This window comes from Micromys minutus, assembly GCF_963924665.1.
Source record: "Micromys minutus genome assembly, chromosome: 9".
Lineage (NCBI taxonomy): Eukaryota > Metazoa > Chordata > Mammalia > Rodentia > Muridae > Micromys > Micromys minutus.
The window spans coordinates 41051977-41072832 of NC_137978.1; the positions used below are offsets into that span (position 1 = coordinate 41051977).

General features: G+C 46.9%; 1 protein-coding gene across 1 annotated transcript; it reads left to right on the plus strand.

Annotated features, from left to right (window-relative positions):
* The first annotated feature begins 4966 nt into the window (after positions 1-4966).
* Positions 4967-19734, plus strand: TRAPPC3 (trafficking protein particle complex subunit 3). Its single transcript, XM_080920701.1, has 5 exons — positions 4967-5121; positions 16881-16978; positions 17148-17247; positions 18038-18220; positions 19133-19734. The coding sequence occupies exons 1-5, from the start codon at positions 5080-5082 to the stop codon at positions 19250-19252; spliced, it is 543 nt and encodes a 180-aa protein (XP_080776827.1). The 5' UTR covers positions 4967-5079; the 3' UTR covers positions 19253-19734.
* The last annotated feature ends 1122 nt before the right edge of the window (positions 19735-20856 follow it).

A 20856-nucleotide genomic window follows, 5' to 3' on the forward strand; every position in this document is an offset into this window, starting at 1 on the left:
GGTTTCAGGCAACCTAGAAGCGGTCTCTATCCTACGAAGTATAGTGAGTAACTGGAGCTTTGAACCCCGTGGGGTTGGGGAGATTGGACAGGACTGGAGGCTGAGTGACTTTAGAAAAGTTGCGCTAAAAGGCCCCGGCAACTAGAGCTAACGTGTGACAAATCTCCCGGAACTCTAAAGTTGATAAAATAACAGGAGTGGGGCTGGGGGCGTAGTTCAGTCCACAGTGCCTGCCTAGCGTGAGTGAACCCTAAGCTTGATTGGCAGCAGCACCACATCAAAAAGGGATGAGGGCACAGGCCCGCCATCTCAGAAAGGCGGAGGCAAGAGGCTCAGAAAATCGAGAGAGGCTTCAGGGAAATGGCTTGGTGGGTAAAGGTGCTTTTGGCCAAACCTGATGATCTGAATTGGATTCCTGGGACCCACCTGGAAGAGAACTAAATTCTGCAAGTCGTTCTCTGATCTCTGCACTCATATGTAGAATTAAGAATATAATACATCTCGGGAGGCAGAGGTAGGCAGAGCTCTCTCTGAGTTAGAGGCTAACCTGGGTCTACAGATTGAGTTCCAAGACTGCCAGGGCTACACAGAGAAACCCTTTCTTGAAAAGCAAAACAAAACAAACAAACAAAAGAAAAAATATATTTAGGTCTCACTGTGTACCCCTGGCTGGCGGTGAACTCACTCTGTAGACCAGGCTGGCCTCCATCACAGAGGTAGGTCTTCCTGTCTCTGCCTCCAGAGTGCTTAGGATTAAAGGCATGCACCACCATTGCCAGACAATGCCACCAATTTTTAGAAGTAAGGAATATAATAATGAAAAATCCCTAGACTGAAGAGATGGCTCAGTGGTTAAGAGCACTGACAATTCTTCCAGACGTCCTGAGTTCAAATCCCAGCAACCACATGGTGGCTCACAACCGTCTGTAATGAGATCTGATGTCCTCTTCTGGCGTGCCTGAAGATGCAGACAGTGTGCTCATATACATAAAGTAAATAAATAATTCTTTGGAAAAAAAGAAAAGAAAATCCCTTTAATCAGTATTACAATAAATAAAAATTCCTGGCTATGAGGCAATTATGAGGGCAAGTGTATGAGATGTGTTGCTTCACAACAAATAAACAATAATTAGTGCCAGGAAGTATTTTGAGGGTCACTGTAAAGATTCAGTAAGACCATCCAAACGAAGTACTTAGCATAGAGCCTGGTACATAAGAAGTGCTGAGTAAATAGGAGGATAATGGTGATGGTTTTGATGATGGAGATTCAGATGTAGAGGAGAATCAAGAAGACCGTCCATATTTGCTGTCAGTCATCCCATCTGCAGGATGAGGTGCTCATGCGGACGCCAGAGTCCATGACTGTCCTTCGTGAAGCCATCAGTCTAAGGTCTGCATTGTCCAGAGCTGGGCATAGGCTCACACTGAGAGCTTATATTGACTAATTCAGGAACAGAACCCAACAAAGGACCAGCAGCCCTCTGGGGTGGTTCTTCTTCTACCTCTCAGTCCTTACATAACGATGGGAGCGGTAAGATTCCTACAAGAGATTCCAAGCTGGGGAAGACATGAAAGCTGGAAATGTGCACTTGGATCTGGTCCTCTAGGATTGACTTTTGGGAGTTCTCTGAACCAGGTAGGGGCAGTTGCTCGGGTGTGTGGCGTTTGGCTGCATCAATGGTCCTTTACCAAAGGCACATTCACACAGACACTCTGAAGGTCATTTGTCAGTGTTTAAGGATACTTTGGTTGTCATAACCAGTGAATACAAGACAAGAATATGACTTAGAAATCCCACAACACTGTCACAACAAAAAATCCACGGACACAGAATGTTCGAGGTACCAGAATTGAGGAGCCCTTGCCTCACATGATTCCTGAACTCCTTCACAACCTTCAGTTCTGCAGACCAGCTGGGTATCTGAACGTTAGCCAATGGGAGGGGCACGTTCCCTGGCCAGCAACAGCTAGAGGGTTCTGGCATGGCTGAAGGGCCTTTAGGGAGCCTGGGAGGATGCCTTTCGGGGAGCCAGGGCAGTGTTACAGCCCTATGATGTGTTTGGGGTAGGCAGGTGGTGTAGACGCGTCTCTTTTCTCCCTGTAACTGATTAGGATCCCAAGCCCAGCAATTGAGAATTGACAGATTTATTTGCTCATTTATTTATTCAGAAAAGACTGGTACCTTTATGTTTGGGCTTATGTGGGGGCTCCAAGTGCTTTCTCAAAGAAAGCGCACTCATGGGTTTGTGTAACATCTGGGGCTGAAGCACCAAGAGGATATCCTGCCCGTTCCTGTTCCTCGTGAGGCCGGGAACTTTGTCGCCTCAGCTGCCCAGGGCAGTCTCCTCCCCCTCCACGGAAATAGACAAGAGTCGAGAATCGTTAGTATCTCCAGGAGGCTGGGCTGGGGTTGGGGGAAAATCCCTGATTGGAGATCAGGATGATGTCCCCTTGCAAATCATCTTAGGAGGAAGGCTGGAGCAAAAGCACTTTCAATCGCCTAGGTTAGATGGGGCAGAGCCCAGGATGAACCCACCCAGCCGTGAAGAAAGCGGCGGGGAGATTTGACTCAGACACACTCTCAGGACTAGGGCCTGGGATGTTGCTTCCACCCCCACAAAGTAGGAAGTGGGAGGAGCCTTTTGGGGGGCAGCGGAAAGTACAACCACCAGATTCTCCCTCCCGCTCCACCCCCACCGCACAGCACAAAGAAGAGGAGAGGCTGTGACTGAGACATGCCTCTCCTAAAGAGCTTTAGCCTCCAGGGCCCACTGCTTGAGACTGGGACTGAGAAAAGTCCTTCAGGGTAGTGGTGACCAGCTGCCTCTCTCCCTCCAGCTCTTGAGGAGAAGGAAGGGAAGAACAGAGGTTTGGAGGCAGGAGGAACTAAAATTCAGTACTTAAGAGGTCAAGCCTTTGGGTGCCTTGGAGGAAGTCTTTGTTCAAGCTCCTACCAGGGATGAGAAAATGGTCCTGAAGTCTCTTCTCCTCTTTTCCTTCGTCTCTCTCTCTCTCTCTTCCTTTCTTTTCTTTCTGTTTTCTTTTTCTTTTGTTTTCTTGAGACAGTGCCTCTTGTAGCCCAGGCTAGACTTGTACTCGCTGACTATGACCTTGAGTTTCTTACGTTCCACTCCTATTACCTTCTTTTCTAGGGTGGAAGGGGTATCTGGTTTTCCAAACGTACTTCTCCCTACTGGTGGTAGAGAGGGAGGGGTTGGAGTTCAAAAGTGACAGAAGTTCTGAGTTCTTGGGATCTGCTGGGTAGGAAGTTCTGTTTTGTTTGTGCTGGAGATGAAACCCAGGGCCTTGCCCATACAAAGCATGCACTCTACTCCTGAGCCTTAACAGTCACCCCAAGGAGTTTTTAGGTTGCTGAGCAAGAAGGAGACTTCATAGATCAATACACGTTCCCCACCCCCACCCTTAATTCAAAGCTGATGACTCTAAGAACAGTCTCAAAGAGAAGGCTGGGCCAAGTTCAAGAATCACAGGCAGAGGGGGAAAATGGGGCTGTGAGAAGGCAAGGAAAGGCTCCACCTCCAGTCTGTCCAGAACCGCCCTGCCTGACAGCAGGCTGGGTGGGGTCAGGCGGCTGGCTGTGACTGTGACTCAGGTTTCTGTGGGCAGCCAAGGCAGCCGGCAGGGAGGAGCCCAGACCGACAGACAGGCTGGCCAACTGCTGTTTTCACCTCAGCTGTCCCCTCTCCTGGGAATGTAGGAGGCTCTTGACTAGCCTCACTGCTCACCCAAGGCTACAGACCTCTGTTTTCCTCTGACCCCTTCTACAGGTCCTCATTGAGGTCGTGCCACAGGATGGAGAGTCAGGGATCTCTGCCTCTAGGGAGGCCCCAGAATGTCCATGCCACAGGGAGAAGGGTATAATAATGGTTGGCCCCTCCAGCCTTCTCCCAGCCTAGCTGGCTCAATATCTGGGCAGGCCAGTTGTCATGGTGAAGGCCGGGTGGGCACACCATAGTACATAGCTGCTGCAGAATCGGGCAAACAGGCTGAAGTGAGAAGACCTTAATTCCAAGCACAGTGCCCACAGGGCTGACCACTAAGGAGAGCCGGCAGGAGCCAAATCCAAAGGGCTGTGGTCAGTGACGACAGGGCTTTGCCTTGGTGATGGTAAGAAGGGTTTGGTCAGTTAGCACATTCCTCAGCGATTGTTGGGCTGTGTTTTGATTTGTTGGACTGTCTTGATAATGTAGCTGGAAGAGAATCACATTTACCCCGTGCCTTTTCTGTGCCCAGTATCTGTGCTCATGTCTCATTAATATTTACAGCAACTGAAAGAACTCCAGCACCTGGCCTCATATGGCAAGCCTGGGATTAGAACTCGGCACTGACTGCCACCACAGCTGGTATCTTTGTTTTTCTGGGAACTGGGCAGTGTAGCTATTCTAGAGGAGGGAGGGTAAGAGAGTCACAAGTGACTTGGATTTGTTTAAAAGGCCACAGGTGGTAGGATGCAGAGCCTGGCTGTGTTTGGGGTTTGGGAACAGATGGCTGTTGGAAGAGAAAGCCATTAACTATCCTGACACAGAGTCATTCAAACTTTTTATGACGAACTTTAGACCTCTATGTGAGCCATTGCTAGTTTTCCAGGACATTCTGGGAGCTTCTGGAGCTGAACTGCAGCAACAGAAGACAGTTCAAAATCGGGACTTTCCATACCAATCCGGGAGAGAAGAATTTGCAGAGCATCACAGAGTCAGCCAGTCGTGGGGGAGGAAAATAAAGACACTCTGTGGACAATATAAGACTACCACAAGGTGCGGATGCCACCTAGCGGCCAGAATGACACAGCCAGCCTGGCGCTCGTAGCACTCCGGAGCCGCAGTTCTCGCTGAACAACGGGAGGGACTTCCGGTGGAACTGCCGGATGCTGTGGTCTGACTTTGGTCGGCCGAACCACAAGACCCGTGGTCCTCCGCGCCACACCACGCAGGCGCAGTGAGGTGGGGCCGGTCAGTTCTAGACCCTAAGGGGCCGCGGCTGGGTTGAATCGGCGTCTTCCTGGGTCTGGGATCTGGGTTGTGAGGAGGTGAGGTGAGGCGGCACTGTGCGGTGGGCACCATGTCGAGGCAGGCGAACCGTGGCACCGAGAGCAAGAAAATGGTAACTGAGCGCGTGACCCGGCGGGCCGGGCGGAATTGAAGCTTCCTGGGAAGGGGCCTGGTGCTTGTGCTCCAAGTGATTGTCAAAAGAGTTCTGCTGTGAGCTGTGGGATCGGACAGTCCCAAAGTGGGGCCAGTTCCTAGGCTTCCGGCGCTGGGGCAGGTGGGGGGACCCCTGAGTTGCCTCCCCCGCCCACTGCGCCTGGGTCTCTCGAGGTCGAGTGCATCTCTGTGCTAGACCAACAACAGCGACGGTAATCAATAACAGTAACAACCATTTACTGATCTCCTACTGTGTCCTTGGTGCTAACCTATTGCTTCCATTATGCTATTACCACAAGGTAACCCTACTAGGTGGATAATATTCTGGCGTTTTACAGCTCAGCGATGCTTATGTGACATCCAGATTTACATGTAAGAAGAGTTAGGATTTGAACCCATGCCTCCCCATTTCCAGAGTGAATACGCCAGACTACTGAGTATACAGACTTTCACTATGCTTTGGGCTTTGTGAGACTAGCTTAGACAGTGGTCTTGTTAAAGGGACCTGCCATCTAACATTAAGGAGTGAGCTGGCCTAAGTACTCAGTAGCCCCTATAATGGTTGAGAGGGTAATTGGTTCCTTTCCTGATATGGGAGTAGTGGGACAGTACTACTATATTATTATATTATAATATATTATATATATTACAATATAATATATATATTACTATTATAATCACAAAAGGCTGGGCTAGGCTGGGTCTGGAGAGTCAGATCGATACCAGTTTTCTCCAAGGAAAGAGGCTTGCTTGTCAGGTGTTTCTTCTTTTTGTTTTATTCCTTTAGTGTATTCTTTTGTAGAACTACCCATGCAATGCTTTTGCTTTGGAACTTAAAACTGAACATCTGGAAGTGGAGATGTAGCTCAAGTTGGTAGGGTTTGCTTAGCATGCACAGGGCCCTGGGTTTAATTCCCAGCACCACATAAAGTCATTCTTGCCTGTAATCCCAGCCCTCGGATGGTAGAGGAAAAAGGGTCAGGAATTCAAGGTTGTTCTTGACTCATGATAAGATGGAGGCCAACCTGGGCTACTTGAAATGATTTTTAACACACACAGAGAGTGTATGTGGTGTGAGTGTGGGGTAGGGGCTGTGCATCAAGTTAGGGATGTAACTCAGAGGCAGAATGCATATAGGCAGGATATTCTGAATTCCGACTTCACCAAAAACTAACCAGAGCAGTCTGAGGTTGCATGCTGACTAGATCTGGAAACCTTTGTACTCCACTCTGGACAGTAGGATCAGACTTTCCTCACATTTGCATCTTATACCAGGAACAGCCAGCACAAATGGAAGCCCTGCTATTCCAGGCTACTTCCTAATAATCTTTTCTCTCTCGGGTGGCATTTAAGACACCGATGACAACAATGATTCATCTGTGCACAAAAATAAATACACAAACACAAACTTAATGACCAGAGTTGGGTTTGATCCCAGCACCACAAACAAAATGCAAAATATCTGCATTATACAGATACATTGGTTTGCATTTTCCAGGATTGTGGGCCTCAACATACTCTGGGGATGACGAAAATTACTTTTGGGGGACTGAGGATGTGACTGAGAAGTACACACATGCAAGTACACACACACACACACACACACACACACACACACAATGGGGGAGATTTCTGGAAGAAATAACAATAGTTGAGAGTTGTGCTAGAAAATGATGTTATCTAGAAGAAAATACATACATGTTTCTTGGCATTTTCAGGTGATTATTCGTCTCTATAGCTACAGAATGGAGGCAGTAGTACCCAAGATTAGAGGAAAGTGTTAAATTTAAGAGGATGGTGTTTCCTTGGTGATAGGAGCAGACACCAGTTTCTTAGTCTTTGTATCCTGTTATCAGTATTTGCTTGATTTCTCCTGGAATCAGTATTGATGACGTTTGTTTGAGCCAGGGTCTCTCTACATTGCCCTGGCTGACCTTAAACCTGCTATGTAGACTAGGCTATCCTGGAAACCACAGAGATCCTCCTGTGTCTGCCTCCCAAGTGCTGGGATGAAAGCAGTGCGCCATCACACGTGGCAGTACTGAAGTGTTTTGTTTGTTCTTGTCTTTAAGATTTGCTTATTATTGTATGTGTGTGTGAGCACACACACCTGTATGCCTGCATAAATTTATATACATCATGAGTGTGGGTGCCCTTGGGGGATCCCCTGGAACTGGGCTGACAAGTTCTGAGTTACCTGATGGGGTGCTGGGGACAACCTGGGTCCTCTGTAGGAGCAGTAAGGATTCTTTTTTTTTTTTTTTTTTTAAGCATCTTTGTGTCCTATTTATTTATTTTGATTTACTTATTTATTTCATGTTGAGTACACTGTAGCTGTCTTCAGACACACCAGAAGAGGGCATCAGATCCGATTACAGATGGTTGTGAGCCATCATGTGGTTGCTGGGACTTGAACTCAGGACCTCTGGAAGAGCAGTCAGTGCTCTTAACCACTAAGCCGTCTCTCCAGCCCGCAGTAAGGATTCTTAACTTCTGAGCCATCTGTCCAGTGCCAGTATTGAAGTCTTTAGCATCCCTTGAGGATGAGCCTGCAGTCACCCCTTCTAGTGTTCTATGTGGTGACTAGGGAGGCCAAAATCCTTGCTCTCAGAGCTTCTACAGCTGTCTCTGACTGGAAGAACCTTTCCCTAGATCCTCACAGTGCTCAGATCTCACACCTGCAGGAGCTGTTCCTGGACACCTGCTCAGATCTCACACCTGCGAGAGCCATCCCTGGACATCTGGCTGGTTCCTCATAGCACTGTCTTTTTCATTTTAAATACCTCATTATAAATTAATGTGTTTGCTTTTGGGTGGGGAAGGGTTCAAGTTTTCAAGACAGGGTTTCTCTGTGTAATCCTGGATGTATAGACCAGGCAGGCCTTGAACTCAGAGATCCACCAGTCTCTACCTCATGTTCTTAAAAGAAAGGCGTGCTCCCCACAACTCTGAAGTTAATTTTGTCTTCAGACTGTCCTCTGAGAATGGGAACTCAAGCAGGGCAAGGGTATGTTCCTTTCAGTGTTCCAGTCCTAGCATCTAGAACAATGCCTGCCACTGGACAGTCTGTCTGTTGAGTGAATGAAACTAGGGACAGCATGTTTTTACTCAGTTCCTGCTGATACTACTCTGGGCTTGCCTTGTGTTCCCTGTGGCCACCTCTGTGTGTTTGAAACAGGGTTTTTCTGATTACCCCAGGCTCACTTCCAACTCCCGTTTCTCCTGCCTCTATTTCCCCAGTGCTGGGGCTACAGGCATACCTAGCCATTACCTTTTTTTTTTTTCCTTATAGATTTACTTATTTCTTGGGAGTGGGGTATCTTAGGGTTACTGTTGCTGTGGTGAGACAGCATGACCAAAAGCAACTTGGGGAGGAGAGGTTTATTTCATTCTCAGTTCATCATCAAAAGCCCTGTGGGCAGGAACTCCAGCAGGACAGGGACCTGGAGGCCATGGAGGGGTGCTACTTACTGGCTTGCTCATCATGGCTTGCACAGCCTGCCTTGATCACCAGCTGAGGAACAGCACCTCCGACAATGGGCTGGGCTCTCTATCAGTCATTAATCAAGAAAATGCTCTAAAGTCTTACGGAGACATTTTCTCAACTAAGATTTCTTCCTTTAAGGTGACTCTAGCTTGTATCAAGTTGATAGAAAATTAGCTAGTACAGGGAAGATAGGCCACAGTATTTTGGAGGTCAGAGGACAACTTGGAGGGGTCCGTTCTCTCTTCCCACCATGTGGGTTCTGGGATCTAACCTAGGTTATCAGGTACAGCAATGGGCATCTCTGCCTACTGAGCCAAAGTACTTGGTTCTGACATGTCCCTCTTCCCACCGTTTGGGGACAGTACCCTTCTAGTGGCCCTCTTCCAGGTAGCCCAGCCCTGAGCACACAATTACTGTATTTCACATAAACCTTCCAAGACCTAAAGGGTCAATGCACCCAGATTATCTGATGTCTATTCTTTTTAGTTCCTGCTAACCCAAACAGTTCACCTATCCAACAAATTCTACCTCAGCCTCAACTGTGTGCAGAGCTCCTTGGTGTTCCAGCCTATGTGCTGTGCTAAATGCAGAGATGAAGTCCTAGACTCTAACCTTTCCCAACAACAGAGGTGTACTGGCTAGGACTGGGTCCTGTTTTACTGTTTATTTGCTGACACCCCCTCCCCCAATGCCGGGGATTGAACTAAGGGCCTAGGCACATGCTGGACCAGTGGCCACCACTGAGCCCTATCTTCAGTTTCGTCACTGTTCCAAACACCAGCCAGCTTCAGCATCTTTTGAAAATTTCCTGACCTTAGTGAGGTAGTAGTGGCAGATGTAACATTGTAGGGCTATGGGGGAGTCATTGAAAATGTATGTCAGGCTGGCAGCATACTGGTGACACTCTTAGGAGCATTATTAGTCTTTCCCTACATTCAGGTCTTTGCACGTCACCATCTTAGTGAACCTTCCCTGACGTTTGTTTTTTGTTTTTAACTATCTCATAGCTTCACTTTACTTTATGTGACTGTTTTGCCAGCATGTTTGTCTGCATACTGTTTGTGTTCCTGGAGGAGGCCAGAAGAGGGCATTGGATCCCCTGGGGCTGGAGTTATAGACAGTTGCAAACCTTCAAGCCATCATGTGGGAATTGAACCCAGGGCCTCTGGAATAGCCACCAGTGTTCTTGACCACTGAGCTATCTCACCAGCCCCACACCACTTCTGTTTTAAAAGTATAAAGACCTTTAAGTTATATATTCAAATTGTTCTAAATAGGCTAGGTTCATAACTGAGGCTGGAGACAGACTTGCATATTGACAGAAAGTGTGGAGAACCTGCGTCAGGAACCCCATTCCCAGATTCCAGGCATGTCTGTTTTGTGGCAGTAAGCATAGCTGTCCAGGACCCTGCCTTTTCTTACTGAACTTGGGAGCTGCCTGTGTAAGGAGCGTGCTAACATTATGATTTGCATATAATTTGGCAGTCATGGGGGCGGAGGCTCCTGGAGTCTTCATCCAAGGACTCATTAATAATGGAAGGAAGCTCTCCTGATTTAATGCTCTCGTGCCAGCTCTCTGGATTGGTAACTGCTGGATTGTCTCCATCCATTCATGCTCAGGCTGTTCCAGTGCCAAACCCCTGACTTTACTAAAAACGATTCCCTCCTTAATAGCCTCCGCTCAGTTGGCATATCTGGCAGATGGTCTCTTGGAGGTCCCCAGGTCTGACTGTTTTAGTTGAGTTCAGAGAGCTTCCTGCTTCCAACATTGATTTCCTTTGACTCTGGTGCAGCTAAGATTTGTTTTAATTGAGGGGCTTATTAATATTGCAGTTGTGGGGTAGAGTGGACACATTGAACACGGCCTGGGAAACATTTGGGTTTGTCCCCTCAGAGTACTTTTTCAGATCTTAGTTGTTTAACCTTCAGCTGATCACTCCTCCTCAGTCCGGTCTCAGTGCCTCTTCTGGATTAATTACAGCCTGTCGTTTACTGAGCTTTCATGGGATACAAAATGAGATAATGAAACGTCTTGTTCAGGACCAGGCATGGTGGGGGGTGGGGTACTTTTAATCCTAGCCCTTGGGAGGCAGAAGAGGTGGATCCCTGTGACGTCAAGGCATGCCTGATCTATATAACAAATTTCAGGTCAGCCAGGATTGCACAATGAGACCATCTCAAAAAAAAAAAAAAAAAAAAAAAAAAAGGAAAAGAAAAGAAAAAGAGAGCATTGTTCTTGCAGTGAACCCACCACAGGGCATGTGATGTAGGATAACTCAGGGTTGTAAGGTCCTAGGCCTTAATGTTTTGGATTTTTTTTTCTTTCTTGGAAGTCTTGCACAAGCCTCTATTCAGAAGGGAGTAGCTCAATGGCAGGGAGTAGCTCAATGGCAGGGAGTAGCTCAAAGGCAATCTTGATCAATGACTCACAACCACCTGTAACTCCAGCTCCAAAAGAATCCAGACCTATGGCCTCCTTGGGCACTACACTCACATGGACATATCCACCAAAGACAGACACACATACATGATTATGTGTGTGGCAGGGGGAGAATCCTGCTAGGACTGGGTAGTTTACTGTTTACTGCAGTCCATAGAGTACTGAGTTTGGTCCCCAGCAACACATGCACACATAATAAAAATAGAAAAATGGGGCCATTGAGATGGCCCAGAGGGTAAACACCCTTGCCAACAAGCCTGATGATCTGAGTTTGAACCTTTGGCTCCACATGGTGGAAGAGAGAACGAATCTTGAAAACTATATTCTGACTCTCACAACGGGCACCATGGCACATATGTGTCCACATAAATTAATTAAACAAACAAACAAACAAGTAAATAAATGTAACACACACACTACACAGTTACATGAAGCAGAAGTCTGTGAGAGGAACTGCAGGTACTAAGGCCAAAAATAAAAATACCAAGTCTGCCGGCAGTAGAAAAGGTGCTATTGGAGTTAAGCTGAGAAATGTGCTTGTGGTGTTAGGGATCAAACCCAGGGTGCTGGACATACCAGGCAAATGCTCTGCCACTGAGGTACATCCCCAGCACTGGGAAACAAACACATTAACAACACATTCAGTCCAGTGGATTCCCTCAGAAATAGCTTATTTTAGCTTCTGAATAAAGACAGAGAGACCTGTTACATTTTTTTTTAAGATTTATTTATTTACCTATTTATTTACTTATTTATATAAGTGCACTATAGCTGTCTTCAGACACACCAGATGAGGGCATCAGATCTTATTACAGATGGTTGTGAACCACCATGTGGTTGCTGGGATTTGAACTCAGGACCTCTGGAAGAGCAGTCAGTGCTCTTAACCACTGAGCCATCTCTCCAGCCCAGAGACCTGTTATTTTTATTAACAAGCTGTGTACACTGAGCTGGGCAGGTTCTAAGCTATTCTAAGTCTGTAAGGCTGCCCATTTCCCAGCCATGTGGTCCTTTACCTTCAACCTGAGTGTTGCCCTGGGTCACTCTGGTCTGTGTGTGTCTTCATAGCTGCTCTCTCATTGTGATCTCATCAGTCCTGGTCCCTCCACATGGTCTCTCCATACCGTCTCCTTCTTATGGTCTTTCTTTACCTTCTGTGGTCTCTCTGGAACCCCCTCACTAGAATTGGAAGTCCTGCCCTATTCTCTTCTGCTCAACTAATTGGCTGATCAGTTCTTTATTAAACCAGTTAGGAAAGAGAAGAATTTTTACGTAACTCCGAGACAGGTGATGCCTCATAAAAACAACAGTACCAGAGTCTGGCATGTCTGCAAATGTCCATCCAGAAATTGTCATTTGAATAATTCGGAGACACAGTGCATAAACCATTCCCAACATTTCCTCCTTTTAGTCCAATAAAAGATTCTTCCTCTTATATTGATAAACTATATACAATGGTAACAATTATGAAAACTTGTCAAGTAAAATTACATTCATAATGTCTTGTCCATTTGTATTTGGTAACCTTAGAAAAAGCACTCTATTATCTATCCTATCTTGGTGAGTTTAGAGTTCTGTACTTAAAACATTTTCTATCGGGCTGGAGAGATGGTTAAGAGCACTGACAGCTCTTCCAGAGGTCCTGAGTTCAATTCCCAGCAACCACATGGTGGCTCAAAGCCATTTATAATGGAATCTGATGCCCCCTTCTGGTGTGTCTGCAGACAGCAACAGTGTACTCATAAAATAAAATAAAATATTAAAAACATTTTCTTTCAAAACTTGTATATATAAACCTAATAACTTCTTAGACCTTAAAACATTTTCTCAAATCCAAAACAACTTAAGCTTAATTGTGAGACTATAGTTATCTAGTCTTCGACTCCATCGGAGACCTGAGAGGAAATAAATATCACCTGAGTGTGCAGGAAGTGATTCCAAGATGACGATCCAAGCAGCTTCTGTTACAGACGTTACAGAGAAAGCTGGCTGCTGGGATTGTCATCTCCATTCTGTGTGCAGTTGAAGCAAGGGCAGTGTTTTGCCCAGTGGCTAGCTTGCCACAAGGAGGTTCTTCAGTGCTCATCGTCCTCTTGGAAGTAGAATGGGGGTGCTGCCAGGGGCCAACATCACGATTGTGGAAAGCCTATTTTTAAAACGTCTCTGTAGGCTGATGTCAAGGTGATATACGATTGGACAATAGAGGGTGGGGCGGGACAGAGTTTTTGTAAGGTGGGAGGAGGAAGGATCGGAGAGTCAAGATGGAGATGGTGGAGGAGGATGGTTCAGGTCAAGGTGAACTAGGTCAGTTTTATCTTGTCTAGGTAGGTGGTTTATATCTTTATTAATTGGCAGTGATTTTACGTGGGACTTTGGGCCTCCACTGCTGGTGCTTTCCCGCTTTTGTTTTTGCCACTGCCCTGAGGTGCCAAACCAATCTCAACTGTCCGGGAGACTCCGGCTCAGGGTGCAGGAAGCTTTAGGAGAGATTTCTTCCCAAACGGTGGTATTACAGCTCTTATGACAGAAGCTCTCAGAAGACGGAATGATTCTTGCACACTTTTATTTTTGAACAGTCCCCATATACACAGTTTTTGGGATGGTTCAGAGTCTGACAATAGGTGTTTCCTCTTGGCTTGGCCTGAGGGCTTGGGATACCTTGTCTACATATTTGGGGGCAGTCCTGCTTCTGTCCTGAGTGTGGAGAAGGGACTTGGGGCATGACTTACATCACTTTACAGGGGACCTGATTTCTCTGGAAACTAGGAAGTGCCCACCGTTTCACCTTAAGTTCCTGGGGCTTTCTTATCTCAATCGAGAACTAGGGTATCCTTTGAGGCCTAATTGTCCCACAGATTTATTGTGTGGATGTATTGTGGATTGAGAATTTCACGTGTGAGTCTAATTGCTAAATTACAAGGTTCTGGAACCTTGATTTTCCCGGGCTGTGGAGGACAGTGTGTGAAAGCAGTGGCTGAGAGGCAGCTGGAGTGTGCAGATCTGCTGCTGGTGCAGAGAGCACACGGGTGGGGGGTAGGTGTGTGTGCCGGGCGTGGTAACTATCTGCTTAGGGAACGTCGTGGAGAGGGTGGCTTGCGGACCACCTGGCAGAGTATAGCAGCTGCGTCTGCACGTGCCATGTGGCCCTAATGGTGCTGGCACTAGCGTGGGATAAAAGGTTCCATTTTTTGATAATTACTGCAACACATCTTTAAATGCCATATTCTGTAGATCTCTGAGGTTTTTGAAGAACATTCTATAATTTGTCTGAATTGTTTGTTTCTAGCCGTCTACTGTTTGGTTACAAACATCTGTTGTAAGCTAAATGAAGCTTGTTTCTGTAATTGGCTAAACTAGTATCTAACATGACCATAAGTTTGATTGATTTGCATTTCTTACTTATCCTAAACAGTTTGTAAAGTAGCTTTCAAAAGAATTAGAATTTAACATTGCACTTTTTAAAAAATTAATTAATTAATTTATTTATATAAGTATGTGAGTACACTGTCACTGTCTTCAAACACACCAGAAGGTGTCAGATCCCATCACAGATGGTTTTGAGCCACCATGTGGTTGCTGGGAATTGAACTCAGGACCTCTGGAAGAGCAGTCAGTGCTCTTAACCACTGAGCCATCTCTCCAGCCCTAACGTTGCACTTTTAAGAAATAGGTACAACACCCAAACAAGAGTGGAAACATGTTTATAGTATGTTGTAACAAGATATAACCTTAAGATCTGTATCAACATCCGTAGTCCATACCAGATGTAAAACATTTGGCTTATTAGTATTGTTTTTCTAAGAGTAGAGCAAGTCTGGCCTGCACCCACTCTTCAGAAAGCAGCATTTGAATAATAAAAGACACCCTTGACACCATGCACAGATCCATCCCCCAACAAACCTCCGTTTCTTATCATGGTAGGTCTGTCACAGTGCTGCTGGGCTCCCGAAACTAACCCCCTGCGCTAGTTTGCTTTGTACTGATGTGATAAAGACCCTCAGTAAAAGCAGTTTGCGGAGGAAATGGTGTTTTCGGCTTGGGTGATCCAATCACAGTCCAGCACTGAGGGAAGTAAGGAACCTGGAGGCAGGAATGGAAGCACAGACCAAGGAGGAAGAAATGCTATTTCCTGGCTTGCTCTTTCTGCATATCCCTGGGCCACCTTCTCGTGTCACTACTGACAGTAGGCTAGCCCCTGCCACGGCAGTCATTCATCATTGCTGGAGAGATAGCTCAGTGGTGACCTGGGCTCTGTTTTCAGCTCCCATACAGTGGTCCACAACCACCCCTAACTCCAGTTCCGGAGTTAGCATTTGCCCTCTTTTGCCCACCACAGGCATCAGGTATGTACATGGTATCACATGCTTACATGCAGGCAGTCGCCCATACATAAGTGTTCTTAAAATGTTAAAAGTCATTACTGAAGAAAATACCCCCACAGGCTTACCTACAGACAATCTGATGGAGGCATTTTCTCAGTAGAGGGTCCCTCTTCTCAGTTGACCCTAGCTTGTGTCAAGTTGGCAAAAACCTAACCAGCACTGTAATAGAAACTGTTTTGGAGCCTTGTGTTCCAGATATATGAAATGTGTGTTCTTGGCTAATGAGCTGGATTAGTGGGTAAGGGCGCTGGCGGCTAAGTCTGACAGATCGAGTTTGATCTCTGGGACCTACATAGCAGAAGGAAAGAACTTACTTTTAGAAGTTGTCTTCTGACCTCCATACATGACCCTGTCCATGAGGACGTGTGTGTGTGTGTGTGTGTGTGTGTGTGTGCGCGCGCGCGCACGCGCGCGCGCGAGCGTGCACATACACATGGACACACACACAAATGTGATTAAAATTTTTAATTTTTATTATTTTATTTTAAGTTTTTTAGTTTTCCAAGACAGTTTCTCTTTGTAGTCTTGGCCATCCTGGAATTTGCTCTGTAGACCAGGTAGACCTCAAACTGCCTGCCTCTGCCTCCCAAGTGCTGGGATGAAAGGCATGTGCCACTGCTGCAGCTTTATTGTTTTATTTTTAAAGATTATTTATTATTATCTTGTGTATGTGTGTGTCATGTGTCTCCAGGTACCTGCTAAGGCCAGAGGGTTGTTAGATTCCCTGGAATTGGAGTCATAGTCAGCTGTGAGCCACCAGATGTGGGTTCTAGGAACTAAGCTCAGGTACTCTGGAAAAGCAGTAAGAACCCTTAACCAGTGAACTACTTACCACCCCCAATATTGTAGTCTTAGATTTACCCATTTTTTTTAGACATATACCAGCATGTCAAAGGATCATTAATTCTTTTTCCCCTTATTTTTGACTTTGAAGAGAAGTTGCCCTTAGGGTAATAGGCTCTGTGGATCCTTCCATGAGCCACAGAGATCCCCAGCCTCGGGAGTACAGCCCAAGTCCATGTCAGAACCCTCTCTGAGAGGGGAAGCCATTGATCACACCTGCCCTGAAACAGAAGCTGGTGCCTTTACTCTGTCTTTCACTGACTCCAGTCAGTGGCTGTTCCTCCCACTCCGGGTTCAGGTGACCTAAGCTGGCTGCTATGGCAGTGACAGGTTTGGCAGAGGCTGCTGCTGTCTGAGAAGATGACTGCAGGTGCCTGACATGCTTTCTATGGCCAGTTCACAGTGGGTGTGGTTGCAGGCCTGTGCTGGCTGCTCCACAAGGATAATGTGGCCTTCCCTGGAATCCCAGCGGCTGTAACCCGCCAGCGGCTGTAACCCGGCTGGTCCAGACCCTCCCTGAACCTTCTGTGCTGCTTGGTCCCACTTACCTTCTGCTTCTCTTTTAGAGTTCTGAGCTCTTTACGCTGACCTACGGAGCCCTTGTCACCCAGCTATGTAAGGACTATGAAAATGACGAAGACGTGAATAAGCAGCTGGACAGAATGTGAGTGAGCGTCTCTGCATCTGTGCAGTCCTGTGAAGCTACCATTTGGGGAACATGTGTGAGGGTGTGGGGGTGTTATCCTCATCTCCTCCTTTAGCTGACAACAGCCTCATGTTTAGGTGTAGGACGTTTTGACCTTTAATGGTCTGTTTTCCGATTTCCTTCCAAGGGGCTATAACATTGGAGTCCGACTGATCGAAGATTTTTTGGCGAGATCAAATGTTGGAAGATGTCATGACTTTCGGGAAACTGCTGATGTCATTGCTAAGGTCATTTACCTGGGCCACCTGACCCCGTGAAGCTTGTTATTGCTGACCACTCTCACTGTCTCCCTTAATCTCCCAAAAGATGGCTTAGGCAGCTCTTTGGACCAAAGCAACCTCCTTGATGGTTTGGGAATAACCACCAGGCAAGAGTGGCGGTTCTGGCTCTTTCTTGTGTGTTGGCCTCACTGTAGCTGATGTAATGGCATGTGCCTATGACCCCCACACTTGGGAGGCAGACTGCAGAGTCACTGCAAGTCTGTGGTCGGTCTGCTCTATTTGTGATTCCTAGTCAGCCATGGCCACATAGCAAGATCCTACCTACAAACAGACAAAGCCAGCGGGCGTGTCTGCCTCACGGAAATTGAAGCCCAATTTCATCCCCTTTGAAAGTGTAGCAGAGCGCTGTGGAGGTTTGAGAGTTCAAATTTTGGGCAGATGAGACTCAGGCCTATAATTCCAGCAGTCAGAAGACAATGGTAGGATGGTTGCTACAAGTTCAGTCAGTGTAGGCTGCATAGTCAGCTCTGGGCAAGCCTGAGCTACAGAAAAAAAGTGAAGCAAAGATAGCCCTCCTCAGTCAAACTTCAGTTCAAAGCAGTCATCTTTCCAGTGGGGCAGGCAGGCAGATAGTGAGTTAGTGCTTAGTTGTGTGGTGCCTGAAGGAGGAAGATGGAGTCTTCATGGGTGCTCTTTCCCAGATCTCTTAAAGAATTGTAGGCAGTTTTGTTCTGACCCCCCTTCCCAGTGGCCTATTCTCACCGTTTCCCATAGTGCTGTTGTGTGTCTCCAATAGGTGGCGTTCAAGATGTACCTGGGCATCACTCCAAGCATCACCAACTGGAGCCCTGCTGGAGATGAATTCTCCCTCATCTTGGAAAATAACCCGTTGGTGGACTTTGTGGAGCTTCCTGATAACCACTCAGCCCTCATTTACTCCAATCTTCTGTGTGGGGTATTGCGGGGAGCTCTGGAGATGGTGAGTGGAGCTCTCTACCTCCCACAGCTTCTGAGCTCGCTAGCTGTTTGGTAGATTTGTTGCTGAATGGAGGAGAGACAAGGGCTTTGGCTCACCCTGCCTCTTAGTGTCCAAGGGAATCATGCTTCTGAGACAAGCTCCAAGTCAGACACCTCTGCCTAGTCACAGTCCCTCCTTCCTGACACGCCCGAGACAGCACTGCTCCCAGTGAACAGTTACAGCAGCCCCACACTGGTTATCTGGGCCACAGTCTAAGTGGATTGAGGCATTTGTTTTCCTTCCTTCCTTCCTTCTTTCTTTCTTTCCTTCCTTCTTTCCTTCCTTCTTTCCTTCCTTCCTTCCTTCTTTCCTTCCTTCCTTCCTTCCTTCCTTCCTTCCTTCCTTCCTTCCTTCCTTCCTTCCTTCCTTTTTGACAACCTTACTCTAGCCCTAACTACTTTGGGCTAGTTTCTGTTTGTTTTGTTTTGTTCTCTTTTTATTCACTGTGTAGACCAGGCTATCTTGGAATTTGCTCAATATGTAGACCAGGCTATCTTTGAATTTGCCTCCAGTCCCTGCCTCCCAAGTGCTGAGATAATTACAGGTAAAGAATACCACATCCAGCTTGAGGTCACTGTCTTTAGTGTCAGAGTATTGGGGCTGGCAATCCTGTCTCTGTGGGTATCAATCCTTTTTAAAAAAAAGTTTGAAAGTTTTATATATTTATATAGTTTACATAGTGAATTAATTTTAGCCATCCCCCCATCTCTCTCTCTCTCTCTCTCTCTCTCCCTTCCTACATCCTTTCCTCCCTCCCTCCCTCTCCCCTCTCCTTCCCTACCTCGTCCCTCCCTCCATGGGCATTTCTGATCTGGCCTCACTGAGGGGTTCCCCAGAGGCTGTGGTTTGGCATCTGTCCATTCTATTCCTCAGGTCCAGATGGCTGTGGAGGCCAAGTTTGTCCAGGATACTCTGAAGGGAGATGGCGTGACAGAAATCAGGATGAGGTTCATCAGGCGGATTGAAGACAATCTCCCAGCTGGAGAAGAGTGAGCCAAGAGGAGCGCCTGCCGGGCTGAGAAGGGCAAGCGCTGCCCCCTGCCCTGGAGCTCAGTGACTTTTAAACTGATGTTATATATTCTCCTGCCCTTATTTCCATTGTCCATGCTAATAAAGAGCAGACTGACCGTCTGTACGCACCTCAGAAGGGGACTCTTTGCTCCGTTTCCCTTCAGAAGGGAAGGATGTACTTGCCCTTGGTTGGACTAAAAGCGCTCAAACCATTTTACATTCCTGTGAATTTTCCAAAGCAAAACCCACTTTGACCCCACTAAGGGAGAAGCCTGATACATCTGTTCCTGCACCTTCATGACGCCATTGGCAAATGGCTGTAGGGAGTCTTGGGTTGTGAAGGGGAGGGGGAGCGCTGGGAAGGGGTGGGTAAGAATTGTTGGCTGTAGTGACACACTGTAGTCTTGCCAGGCCACGGAAGCCAGTCATGCCGGAAACACCGGCTTCTGGGAAGCCGCCCAGGTCTCATTCCTCCCTGCTGTTTGGAGGCAACATCTCCTCTTTTTATGGAGGGTCCATCCTTTTTTCTTACAAATTCTTCAATAAAGACACATTCTTGAGTGAAGTCCCAATCCTGTCATGTTTTCCTTCTGCTCAGCATGTGAGGTTTGACTAGAAATGAGCGTGCAGGCCGAGGGGCCAGTCCTGCTTACAGTACACAGCAGATGCCAGATTAATGCTGTTTTCACTGTAGAAAGCCAAGGTCCAGCCACCTGAGGTCATAAAGCTGTCAAGTGGAGGGAGACAGCAGGCTTTGAAGGACACACAGACCCCTGTTCTTGACTAAAGTTCTGAAGACTGACTAGCACGTAGGGTCACTCTCCGGCCTTGGGGCTTGGGATAGCTTTACCTTGTGCTCAGGGGATTAAGTGTGGGTCTCAAACATGCTAGGTAAGCACTCCACACTGCTCGTTCCCAGCTCCCCGCACACACCTTTGCTGGGATCTCAAGCACACCTTTAGTCCCAGCACTTGGGAAGCAGATGCAGTAGATCTCTGAGTTCGAGACCAGCTTAGTCTACAGAGTGAGTTCCAGTACAGCCAGGGCTACATAGAGGAACCCTGTCTTGAGAAAAACAAACAAAAAACTAAGAAACGAAACAGCAAAAGCTCCCAGTTCTTTATAATAGGATTTAAGTTGTCTAGGCTGGCCTCAAACCTGTAATCCTCTTGCTGAAGCTGGATATAGATCCTTTTCACCAGAGCTAGATAGATGGTTAAAATGATACAGTGTGTGTGTGTGTGTGTGTGTACGTACTTGTGCAAGCAGACTCTCATATGCACACATATTTCGGTCTGTTGTAGACATTAGAAGACAACTTTTGAGACCTGGCTTATGCTACCTGGTGAGCTCTAAGGTCAAACTCAGGTAGTCAGGTGTGGCAGTAGGTGCCTTTATCCCAAGCCTTCTTGTCAGTCACAGATAGGCTTTTAAAAAAATGTTCTAAAATTAATTTATGTGTATGGATGTTTTGTCTGCATGTGAGCTACTCTGGGGGTTTGGGGAATCAAATTTCAGGCCTCTGGAAGAACATCCAATTGTCTTAACCACTAAGCCATCTCTCCAGACTCCAGGTAGATCTTAAA

Excerpts from the sequence above, each read along its gene's own strand:
- TRAPPC3 (XM_080920701.1), top strand. The coding sequence starts at position 5,080 with ATGTCGAGGCAGGCGAACCGTGGCACCGAGAGCAAGAAAATG. Across the intron at positions 5,122-16,880 it reads GCACCGAGAGCAAGAAAATG|AGTTCTGAGCTCTTTACGCT; the intron begins GTAACTGAGCGC and ends CTTCTCTTTTAG. Across the intron at positions 18,221-19,132 it reads TGCGGGGAGCTCTGGAGATG|GTCCAGATGGCTGTGGAGGC; the intron begins GTGAGTGGAGCT and ends TCTATTCCTCAG.